The following is a 13,009-nucleotide window of genomic DNA, read 5'->3' on the forward strand; positions in this document are numbered from 1 at the left end:
AATAGGATAATCACTAAATGGGAATGCTCTGGGGCATTGCAAAAATATGTTTATCACAACTCGACAGGTGTCTCCTCAGATAATAACAAATTTAACAGAAGCACTGCCATGCCGCCCCCCCCCCTTTGCCTCCCAAAGCCCTCACGCACGCTGTGACAACACTCAATGCCTCCACTCCCTAGTTGTTATCGTTGTCCGATGATGAGATCATTTGGATGGAGTCTTCTTGGTTGGGTCCCTTCCTTTAGGCCCCCCACTCCCTTATTCTGCTTTAGGAAAAGGAAAGAAAATCATTACATGTGTAATGTACCAAATCACAGCCTTGAAATCATGGTCACAGCCTCTCTTTGCATCCATGATTTGTCTTCTGGTCACTTCTGGAGAAACATTATCATACGAAAGCTGAATGGCACAACCTGGGGAGCACAACCAGATACAGTGAAGACATCTGCCCTTGCGCTTTGTGCTTTGCATGCCCAGTGTGGAACACATCTCACCATGCTAAAACAGTGAATATGGCTCTTAATCAGACAGGCCGCATTATCACGGGGTGTCTGCGACTCTGACATCCGCCGGGAAGTAGCAACCAATATTGAAAGGACCAAGGCAGTGACATCTCTGGCCCATCCCCAGTGGGATAACAGCCAGCACTCCAATGACTTAAATCAAGAAATAGTTGATCTACAGAGACTCTTTCTGGAACACCTCAGCAAGCAAGAGTCCAAAAGTGGCAGGCTAAAACCCAGAACCTCAATCTATGGCTGATACCAAATAATAGCCTCCCTCCTTGCCACACACAAAACTGAGCGACTTGGAAGGCGCTGAACAGATTGTGCTCTGGCACCACGAGATGCAGAGCCAAACTAAGAAATGGGGCTACAAAGTGGAATTCTCGACACGCGAGTATGGAGAAGAGCAAACCACCGACCACCTACTGCAATGCAACCTGAGCTCTGCCACATGCACATTGGAGGACCTTCTTATAGCAACACCAGAAGCACTCCAAGTGACCAGCTACTAGTCAAAGGACATTTAATATAATTGCCAAGTTTTTAAACTTTGTGTCCTTTTGAATGCAATACAACAGTTTGGTTTGCTCTTGATACGATAAATAAATAAAATGATTAGTCTTAACCAGATTGTGGTCTTAGCAATCCCAGCTAAATGCCCTTCCCTTAATTGTTTAGTGATGACTGCCATGTCCCCACCCTGACTTGGACCCTTGCTTAGACTATTGTACCACACTTCTTCCAAAAGATAGCTTTGAAGCCACAATGTGATGTTGTTTTTCCTTTGTATGTAGTTGGCGATGATAGGGCTTGCTTGGCTACCGGCAATCGATTGGCCGGAGACACAGATGAAATTCCCAAGAATGCTCTGCCATTATTATTCCACCCCACATTTTTGTACACATTGCTAAAGTTGTATCATCATTATCATCATCATCACCACCATCCCTATTGACCTCATGCTTGCTCTATGGCGCCTACAATGCTTATAGGCAGGCCTGTAGCCAGGAATTCGATTGGGGGGGGGGGGCTGAGTCTGAGTGAAAGAGGGTTTGTTGGGGGGGGGGGACTGAGTCTGAGTGAAAGAGGGTCTACCCTAGCAAACCTTTTGTATCGTTACCCCAATATCCCCATGCATATGGGATATATTGAGTATGGTGGTTAGATCATGATATGAATAAATAATGCACCAGTAAGGCCTTTTCGCAAACCACCATGAGAATTTGGGGGGGGGGGGCTGAAGCCCCTCAAGTCCCCCCCCCCCCGGCTACATGCCTGCTTATAGGATACTATGTCTTAAAAATGGTCACCATTGCTACAGTCTGCCCCCCATTGCTGTACACATGGCAGTCTCCTAAGATGGCTGTTGCAGTAGGCTGTCCATGTGTTGGGCCATCCTGTCCACCACAAGGTCTCCCACACTCCCATAGTGAGGGCGCCACTGCCCTTCATGAAGGCCTCAAGTAAGAATGGCTACGTGTGTCAGTACTGACACGCATGTCATGGGTTCGCCATCACGGGGTTATGATAAGAGATCAGATGCAGAAGAAGTGTTTTTCTGAGTTTCATTCAATTGTGTATTTCTTTTTATTTAACTTTGTTTTTTTCTAAAAAAAAATGAGCAAACTTTTTAATACCCAATAACCAAGCTTCTCAACTGTAGTGCAAGGAAATTGTGGACCGAAAATAAAAAATGATTAGCAGCAGCACTATGACCAACATAAAATACTGTGTTTTCAGATGGTGTTTGGTGACCCCTCTGACCACTCTGACCCCTCCTCACACACCTCCCAAGGGTCCTGGCCTCCAGGTTGAGAAACATTGCCTTAAAGACTGCATTTTTCTAAATGCTCTATCCCTGCCACTAATCTTTTGATCTTCTTATAACTGGGTTGCAGTGGATTGCAGTAGATCTTCATATCTATTCATTCCTCACCTATTGACAGGAGGAAGGCTCTTACGTCTGATGAGGAACAAAAATCTTTAGTGGGAGCAACTGAAGTGTGTGGTGTGTCACCTGTCAACTTATGATGACACCAGTGAATTTCATAGGCTTTTCTTATGCAAGGAATACTCAAGAGAAGCAGTTCCGATGTGCTTTTTTTATTATTTACATTGCAATAGAGGCAACATGGGATGGGGTGCAGAGGGTGGGGGTGGGGTAGACAATCTTCTTTGTCACCATCCAAGGAGAAAAGCTTTATCTGGGTTGTTGTGACTTTTTTTGGTCTATATGGCCATGTTCTAGAAGCATTCTCTCCTGACATTTTGCCTGAATCTATGGCAGGCACCCTCAGAGGTTGTGCGATTATGAGACTTCATAACCTATGTGGATGCCTGCCCTAGATGCAGGCAAAACATCAGGACAGAATGCTTTCAGAACATGGCCATATAGCCTGAAAAACCTACAACAGCCCAGTGATTCTAGCCATGAAAACCTTTGACAATATATTAAATCTTTAGCTCTTCTGAAATATATCTCAAATTACTGGCTTTTAAGGAATCAAGGCCAATTCCAATATAACTTTCAATGCTTATGTAAAATACATGATACTAACTTGAAATCCCAGGAAAACCCCACATACAAAAGTAGCATTAAAACCTAACATTAAATTAAAAACCTAACAACAGTAAATTAAACCTGACATCAATCAATTAAGCTAGACGCAGTCAGACAAAATTCTATAATAACATAAATCTAAACAAAACATCCATACTAGTGTACAACAGCCAGCAAGGGTTCACAAAACGGTGTGGGTTGTTTATGTAGTCAAATGAAGTCATTGGGCTGGTGTGGACCAGGAAACCCAAATACAAATAGTTCTCAACCAGAGGCCCGGCAATGAGCTCTCAACAATCTAATTCTCCTCCTCTCCATATGCTAGTGAGCAAAAGTAGTCTTCAGTTTTTTTCTGAATGAGAAGAGGGAGGGGAGTTCCAGAGCTTAAATTCTTTAGGGAGGGTATTCCAGAGCTGGAGTGGGACCACGGAGAAGGCCCTCTCTCACGTTTCCACCAGTCGTGCTTGGGATGGGGTTGGGACCGAGAGCAGGGCCTCCGCTGATGACCGCAGTGCCCAGGCTGGTTTGTGAGAGGAGATGTCAACCATTAAATAGCCTGGACCCAAGTCATTTAGGGCTTTAAAGGTAATGGCTACACTTTGTATTTAGCACAGAAGCAGACCAGCAGCCAGTGGATCTGCCGCAACATGGGAATGGATCTCTCTCTGTACGGAGCTCCTGTTAGCAATCTGGCCGTCAATCTCTGAACCGGTTGAAGCTTCCGAACTACCTTCAAAGGCAGCCCCACATAGAGATTATACAAGTGTTCCTGATCGTCTTTTATGATCATGATGAGTGTACAAGTTGTCTATTCCATAGTGATGCATGGACTTGTAATGGCCCATACCCCAGCCAGAGTACAAATGACATAAAGCATCATCTTAAGCATAAAATTAGCATGATATATTTCAGATAGTGTAATATATTATATATTAGCATAATTCTGAACCTAATATTGGTCTTTCATATTATGATTCTTCAATAAAAACAAAGACCCATCCTTCTACCAGAATGTCATTGATCATCAAGACATTTTATTAACCTTAGGAACCAAATTCCAAATAAAAGAAAAAAGATGATAAATGTATAAACAGAAACTTTCTTTAATGCTTTCTTTTCATTACTTGCTCCCTTGTATTCAAATCAGGCCTCAGGAGAATGATATAGCATTTGGGGACAAATATACAACCTAGTAATCCGGCACTGGAAGCTAAGATTGAGAAGATCTCCACTGCCACCATGTATTTTCCCTTGGTGCTCAAGTATGTTGGAACAAAGGAAATCCACACACTGCAGAAGACCAACATGCTGAAGGTGATAAATTTGGCTTCATTGAAACTGTTGGGTAACTTCCTGGCAAAGAAAGCTACAGTGAAACTGCAAATAGAAAGGAAACCCATAAAACCCAGGAGGCAATAAAACATGGTGATTGACCCTTCATTACATTCCAGAATGACTTCTTCAGCCATTGAGTTCACATCAAGATCAGGAAATGGGGGGAAAGTAGACAGCCACACTGTACAAATTGTGGCTTGAATGAGCAAGCTGGAAAGAACAATGGAGGTGGCCATTCTTTTCCCCAACCATTTCCTCAACTTGGATTCAGGCTTGGTGGCTTGGAAAGCAAGAATCACAGTGATAGTTTTTGCCAACACAGAAGAAACAGCCACAGAGAAAATGATGCCAAAAGCTGTCTGACGAAAGAGACAGGTCATCTTCTGTGGTTGTCCAATGAAGAGCAGAACACAAAGGAAGGAGAGCAGGAGGGAGAGGAGGAGGGTGTAGGTGAGGGTCCGATTATTGGCTTTGACAATGGGAGTGTCCCGATATTTGATGAAGATCCCAAGCACTCCAGCAGTCACACAAAACAGGAGAAGAGCAGAGATGGCCAAGCTTGGTCCCAGAGCTTCTTCAAATGTGAGGAAAGTTAACAATTTGGGGATGCAGAAATCCCTGTTCTTGTTTGGATAATGATCTTTTGGACACTGAAAGCAGTCACCCACATCTGGGGAAAAGTAAACATTGAAATATATATGGCAACCTCGCTTAAATCAAATGATATAGTCAAAACATCATTTTGAAAGACTGTAGTAAAGCCTTTGGAGTCAACATTTCCACATCCTATGTCAGTTGGAAGTAATATTGACTAGAAAGAGACTAGGAGAAATTCAAGGCAGTAATGAATCTCACCCACTGCTTCAGGCCAGGATGAAGTACTCCTCGTTCAAATTATGCCATTTCTACTTCTACTCATTCAACCCATAATCTGGGGAAAAGTAAACATTGACATATATATGGCAACCTCACTTAAATCAATTGATATAGGCAAAACATCATGTTGAAAGACTGTAGTAAAGCCTATGGAGTCAACATTTCCACATCCTATGTCAGTTGGAAGGAATATTGACTAGAAAGAGACTAGGAGAAATTCAAGGCAGTAATCAATCTCACCCACAGCTTCAGGCCAGGATGAGGTACTTCTCATTCAAATTATGCAATTTCTACTTCTACTCATTCAACCCATAAATTCCCATGAACGCTAACTCTAAGTTGTTTCTGGGCTGGGTTGGAGTGAGACAACAGCTCCACATTGAACTACTACTACAACGAGTGTTTTAATGTGCTGTTCTAGGAAAAGAGGCTAGGTTTTGTCCATTCCTCCACATTATTCTCACTGAAAACTAAAATAACCTATAGTGTACAGATATAGGCAATTGAAAGAAAGATTTACACTAGACAGTAAAAAATATGGGATTTGAAAGAGACCAATCAGAATTTGAAAGGGAACTGTGTAGTAATGAAGAAGACTTTATTGGGAAAATATATAAAGTATTACTGAAAATGGAAATGAAACAGAACTGATAAAGGATTGTATGATTAAATGGGCACAAAATGTCGGACACAACATAGCACTTGATAAATGGGGAAAATGTGGATTATTGCCTTCAAGAAAATTCAATGCTATGACCTTAGAGAAAATGTTTATTAAAATGATGAATGGGTAGTAGCTGTTCCCAGTAAAATTAGCTAAAATATATTAGGGAAGAAACGACAAGTGCTGGAAATGTAAATAACAGGAAGGAACTTGCTTCCACATGTGGTGGACCTGTAAAAAAACAAGAGAATTCTGGGGCAAGGTACACAAAACCTGACTCCAGCAAAATTAGCTAAAACATACAAGGGAAGAAACAAAAAGTGCTGGAAATATAAAGAACAGGAAGGAACATTTTTCCACACATGATGGTCTTGTATAACAGGGGTAAGATACAAAAAAAATTGCAAAAAAATTCAATCAAAGATACAATTGGAGCCTGAATAATTTTTATTGGGAATGTCAAACAAACAAACAAACAAAATAATTAAACTACAAAATATTGCCCTACATGATAATAGCAACAAGAATATTATATACACAGTTTCGGAAGAAGGGAGACCTCCCAACAATAGACTAGATTTAACATCTTCAAACACAGCATAAATAGGAAAATCAGCAATGATGAACAAAGAAATAACATATAAAATTGATCAAAGATTGGGAAGCATTTCTAAACTTTGTAAAAAAAAAAGGAAGAAGGGAAAGTTTTTATAGAAGGCTTCATAATTTAACCTTTTAGAATCTGTGTAGCAAATTTATAAATGATAAATATTAGGCCAGAAGGAAGAATAGAAAAATAATGTAATAGGAAGGAATATATTAATGTCTCCAGTCACCAAATTGGGAGGGTGGGAGGAGGGAGAGTATAACCAAATACAAATATAGAAATTAGAAAAAATTATTGGTTCATGCAGATATGTATATGGATTTGTTTCATTGCTTTTATGAATATGTAAATTGAAAATAAAAAAGTCCACATTAATCCCATAGACTAAAATAACAACCTTTTTCTTTATACATGAAGAGTGTGAAGGAAAGTTATAGAAAACACATTCCATGTGAAATATGAAGATAGGGAGGGAGGGAGGGAGGGAGGGAGGACCACTCTTACCCTTCTGGGTGGAAATCTTCCCTTCTGGACATGGAATACAATCATAGCAGCAAAATGGCTCCCCTTCCTTCCTTCTTTTACTGTAACCTGGATAACAATGGTCATTACACAGAGAAAGAGGTTGTGCCTATCAACAAATAAAGGGAAATATTTCATGGTGATGACCCTCAACTCTGGCTTCCCCTAATATAATTCCATGGAATCTTTGTGTGTCTAAACTTTTGTCTAGCATCTGCAATATAGGAATGAGGACAAAGAAAGTGAAGATCAGTCTGGCAAGACTCATCGTTAGTTGAAAGGCAGATAAACATTCAGGATACACTCAGTGGTAGTTGAGGTTACACACTGGAGGTTCACAGATACACAACTTGTGTGGCTTCGGCCTTGAATATTACAGGGAAAGACAGATGGTTACTAGTCTCAAAATTACCCAAGCTTCTGCAGTTTTCAGGTGTACTTTGGTACACTTAAAGGCTATGAGGTCAACTCCACCCAATGCTGAAGAAACCTGATCCATCTACAGTCAGTTACACATGTCTTGGTGACATCTCATTTGGATAATTAGATCACACTCCATGAAGAACTGCCTTTAAGGTGTGTTCCGAAATTTCAACTGGGACAAAAACTTCTCCAATTCAAAGTGTTGGTTGTGATATAGAGAGGTCTACACAGTATACATCTAGATTATTGGACAAATTGACTGAGACTGCCTGGATCCTGATATTTGCAAAAAAAAATCACTAGTTTTGGTCCCACCTCCTTCACAAAAATGCTTGATGGAAACAGGAGAGAGTACCTTTTCAGTGGAGGAGAAAGAATGAAAGCAGTATTTGCAGCTCATGAAGAATACTCTCTTGTTTGCATGTTGCCTGATAGTTTTCCTATCAAGGTGATGTGCTCATGATATGGGTCTCTGACACTGAGATACTGTACATACTTTTTGGGGAGGGTGGAAATCACATGATGGAATGTATTCACACCCTACCTGATTGAACCAGCTGGGCCATACAATGGCATCCTCGTGAACAGTGAACTCAATGGTTGGTAGAGACTGTGGATCTATCCTTCCCACTTTCACTCTATTAAACGTATCGTTGGGGAACGTGACCCAATTGATGATATCAAACCCAGCTACTAATTCCCCATTTTTATTAAAGGAAATCTGTGCACCAACTGTGTTGTTAAAGATAACACTTCTTAGGAAGTGATGAAGCTAAATAGAGAGGAGAAAATGCAGTTACAAATGATGCTCACGATCCAAATAAACAAGCAAGATAGTAATAGCTCACACTTGACATCGACCCTGTGCAGTCAATGCAACTTAAGCAACGTGCAGTCATTGAATTCTTGACAGCAGAAGGTGTCACCACAAAGGAGATTCATCAGAGAATGCAAGCAGTTTATGGTGATTGTGTTGATGTGAGTACTGTGCATCTTTGGGCGAGTAAGTTTAAAGATGTTGAGGTGGAAACATCTGACTTGCATGACAAACAAAGAGTTGGATGTCCTGTGACAGCAACCACCGAGTTTCACAAGCAAAAGTTTGACAGATTGATTCAGGGTGATCGTTGTATCACTCAGAGAGATATTTCAAACATAATTGACATTTCACAAGAACGTGTGGGTCACATTATTGCTTTGTTTGGCTATCGGAAGATCCGTGCACTATGAGTTGCGGAAACAGACTGTCGTCTTCTTCTGTGACAGCTTCAAATAACTTGTTCATCATTAGAAGAAATGTATGCAATTGTCTGGTGATTATGTGGAAAAGTGAATAGTGGTAATTAAAGAGCACATTCTAAGGATTATTTCTGTGCTTGATTTATTAAAATATTCCCATCCAAACCCAAGTAACGAAGGTGGAGGCATTACTTTTCATTCAATCCTTGTACCTTGCCTAATAAAAACCTTATGAAACTCATGGGTTCCCCATTAGTTAACAGGCCATGTGATAGAAAGGACTGCTGCGATGATTAAAAGCCAGCATGTGTTTCTCAAAAACAAGATGGGCGACACCAAATTAGGAGGGATAGCTAATACTCCAGAGCACAGGATCAGAATTCAAAATGACCTTAACAGATTGGGGAGCTGAACCAAAACTAACAAAATGAATTTCAACAAGGACAAATACAAAATACTACACTTAGGCAGAAAAAATGAAATGCAAAGATACAGAATTTTATGATTCTATCATACAAAGTTACAAAATGAATTAAATATATTGCAGGTTTCATATGCACAGAATCAGCTATGAAGTCACCGTAAAAGGAGGGTGAGTCAGTCCTAGTGCCTAGACACCAGACTTCAACCTTTGCCAGAAAATTTGGGGGCTGCACATGCAAATAAGCTGGATACTTCTGTTATATTGTGCTCCAACCATTACCTGCCATGACTGCATTTTTTGAAGATCTCTGATCCCAGTTGTCCAGTGTTTGAACTTGGATGAATCCATGTCATGCAGAGCATGTGTGACAGCATAGACAGCGTTGTAGATGCTGTAGCTAAGGCTGCTCATGCTCATTTCAAAAACAGACATAGGAAGAGTCTCCAGCTTGTCCTCCTCCGTGCAGATATTTCCAAGGGACTCGTCTAAATTGTGCCCAGGAAATGAACACACGAATGCTTGTTGCCAGAAGTCCCCAATAAAGCCATCTTCTCCATCTGTGTCTAGATTTCTGTTCTGCAGAAATTCATGGAATCCTGAAACCTTTTTTGGGAGAAGTGAAACAGATAAAGCCCCATTGATGAAGTTCGGGTTCCAGTCTCTTTGAATTGGGAGCGATGAAAAATCTATTTCAGCTGTCAAAATCCAGACTTTATTTATTCTTGGTAAATCATAGAAAAATGGAATTTCTAACCATATTCTCAAAGCTAGAATTGAGTGAACTTCTCCATTTAGGATCACTATATTGGCAGTACTTTTCCCAACGAGGTATGATGTTTCAATAAACTTGTTTGCCATTGCTTCCATTTCACTGAAAAAGTTAATGTTGGTTGCGGCTTTTATGAAGTCAAAGCAGATACCTTTTTTCACGAACATGGGAATTACTTCATGTACAAATCTTTGTCCTATTTCATTATCCAGATAAATCACTCCAATCCACACCCACTGGAAATGCAACATTAAGTCGAGAATCCCAGTGTATTGATGGTTCTCATTTGGGAACATGTGGTGAAAGAAAGCAGCTTCCTTTTTGTTATCCAATAGTGGAGAAGAGCCATACGTGATCTTCGGGATTAGAGATAAGGAAAGAATTATTATATTAGAAAATTGCATCTTCTCGTTAAACATTACTGGTATAACACTACTATTTAAGTCACAACATAGTATTGAAATAACAATCCCTCCCCCCCCCCTCCCCCAAAAAAAAAAGGAATCAAAAGCAAGGAAAACTAGAGGAAAAACAATGGGTTATAGCAAAGGAATAGTCTTAGAAAAATATTTTAACATTTCTCTAAAAAAATTCAGCATTTGCACCTCTAAGGTTTGAAAGAAATGCTATTGGTATTGGTATGGTATTGGACTGGTTTAAACATTGTAAGCCTTGATACCTTGAAATAATGATTGAACATTCATCTCCATATATCAATTAAAATGTTAGTCTTCACATTATCTAAATCTCCTGGACCATGTTCATTGTCAACTCAATATGAAATCCTTCACTGTAAACCAACTTGGAGGCAAATTCTGTGACCAGGCTATCTCTTCCTAAGAATGGTCAGAGCTAATGAACCAGATAAATCTGGTCAAAAGTAACAAGACTAACTTGAGCCTCAAATGACAATCAAAAGCTAAGGAATCATCCTTTCAAGGGGAGTAAATAACTAGCGAGTGAGGAAATTATCCTTTTTAGGATACACCACAGAAATGGAATTTCAGAATTTCTCTAGGATGTGAGGAAATTATCCATTTTAGGATATATCACATACATGTAATTTATCAACATTGACAGGCTTTCCACCATGACAGACTTCATTCTGATGAGTGCCGTTTCCAGAATTTAGCTAACCTGATGTATCATAAAAGAGAAGATAGATATGGGGCGGGGGGGGGGGGGGGTTGATAAAATCCTAAAATCACCCAATGATTTTATCCAAGGGAAGTGGGACTTTATGGGACTTCACTGCTCGGATTTAACAACATTCTACAAAGGCCCATGTATATTATGTAAGGACTCATACTTGGAAGGGGTTTGCTGTATTACTTATAGGATCCAGTGGAAACTTAAGCTATGAGATCCAAAAATTATGAATGCTGATGCTGTAGCTTGCCCATCCCTAATTTACATGGTACAGGTCATAGATGTAATCTAAGTGACAAAGAAACTGATTTCAACTTGTATCATTTCCAGTCAAATAGAAGCTAGATGGTGACTTGTTTTGTTCATACCAGAAAACCCATAGCTAACCGTTATTTTATCCAAGGAGAGAAAGAATGGTAGAATGAAAGACAAGTGAAGGTCTCAACTCACACTGAGGCAATATTTTTCTTAAATTGCTTAGGGGAAAATTAACAAAAAGAAAATTCAGAGTCTGTAGATATTGAATTCTCATTGACATCCTGTTGTTTCAAACTCTTAGTTTTGTGGGTAAGCTTACCTGTGTAAATTTATAGGCTAACAGGATGTCTGCCATGAAAAGACAGACATCAGAAATAGGCCCCCCAATGACTGCTGCTGGGTTGTCTTGGTTGTCGCATTTGTAGTTAGGGACAAATTTGCCCCAGGTAGAAAGGAGTTCCAGTGAAGCAAGATAAGTAAAGCCAGCAACAAAATGACTGTTGTAAATGTAGAATCCCAATGTGATGTTGGGTAAGATAAGGGGATTTTCATTGATCTCCTTAATGGCAAAAATCAAGGCCAGGATGTGTTGGTAGTTGTGAGTAAACACTCTGAAACAACAGTAACAGCAGGCTTAGATTTCAGATTAATGCACATTTTCTATCTAAAGAATGTCTGACTACAGATACAGAAAAATGGGCTTGAGCCTTCTACAAATATACAGTCCAATACTGATGTAGAAGGTGTGCATTAGAATTCATGTGTTCTAATTATTCTTGTTCTTATTATAATTATTACTCTGTCCTGCTTAATCTCTCCCAAAAGAGACCCCAAAGCAATAAAAACAATAGAAAGTTGCAAACATGGGATGGTATTTATTACTAATTTTCTTTGTCAAAGGAAGCAACAAAGTTATGAATAACTATGGAAGACTTTCAGGGGTTATTACTAATTTTATAAATCATGCTCACGTGGCATTTTTGTGCAGACAACTACATTTTCTGTGCAGGAAACTACATTTTGATTGTCTATATAGAAAATGCTGCATATAATATTTTTTGCACAAAACAATGACCATATTTGCAAATTTTACATAGAATAAGTCCCACAAGCAAATACGTTTTTTACATTTTAGGTACAATTTCTAATCCTTTTTCTATCCTCAATTTAAACCAGCTCCAACCTTACAACAACTGAATTTTTAACAGATCCCAACCTCTCTTATGAAATAATATGAGGGAAAAAACCAAATTCATACACTGTATCTCCTTGAGACTTCCCAACAGGATCTTGTCTAAAGGATATTTCTTCCGAAGACATAAAAATCTGAGACAGAATGGCACCAATGTGCAGGTCTCCAGACATGTGATACTTGTGATGAATACGAAGAGATCGACCCATGTCACATGAACCAGCTGTGCATGCCACCTGAAGCAGACTGAACACCAGCAGAATGAAAACAAGTTGGATGGTTAGCTTGATTTTGCATAGAAAGATTCCACTTTGACAACAATTCATTGCTTCCCAAATTGTGTTCCAGGTCTCCTCTGGTATTACAGCATATTCGAAATTGCTTTGGTTTGCTGGTTTGAAATCAGTTTGGTATACTATGAAATATACACAGTCAAAGCAATGGAACCATCTTTTCCTCCACCTACAATGACATTAGCAATA

General features: G+C 39.7%; 1 protein-coding gene across 1 annotated transcript; it reads right to left on the reverse strand.

The window, feature by feature from the left end:
- Nucleotides 1-4,172: 4,172 nt before the first annotated feature.
- On the reverse strand, nt 4,173-12,736 carry LOC137097231 (vomeronasal type-2 receptor 26-like). Its single transcript, XM_067469459.1, has 6 exons — nt 12,594-12,736; nt 11,655-11,832; nt 9,439-10,284; nt 8,041-8,268; nt 7,056-7,182; nt 4,173-5,074 (listed from the first exon to the last, which is right to left on the reverse strand). Exons 1-6 carry the CDS (start codon nt 12,734-12,736, stop codon nt 4,173-4,175), a joined length of 2,424 nt encoding a protein of 807 aa, XP_067325560.1.
- Nucleotides 12,737-13,009: the final 273 nt, after the last annotated feature.

The sequence above is a fragment of the Anolis sagrei genome, chromosome 6, assembly GCF_037176765.1.
Source record: "Anolis sagrei isolate rAnoSag1 chromosome 6, rAnoSag1.mat, whole genome shotgun sequence".
NCBI lineage: Eukaryota > Metazoa > Chordata > Lepidosauria > Squamata > Dactyloidae > Anolis > Anolis sagrei.

Coding starts and splice junctions, on each gene's coding strand:
- LOC137097231 (XM_067469459.1), bottom strand. CDS start 12,736: ATGGGTCGATCTCTTCGTATTCATCACAAGTATCACATGTCTGGAGAC. Junction 10,285..11,654: donor TAGCCTATAAATTTACACAG/GTAAGCTTACCC, acceptor CTAATCCCGAAG/ATCACGTATGGCTCTTCTCC. Junction 7,183..8,040: donor GGCCCAGCTGGTTCAATCAG/GTAGGGTGTGAA, acceptor ATTTGTTGATAG/GCACAACCTCTTTCTCTGTG.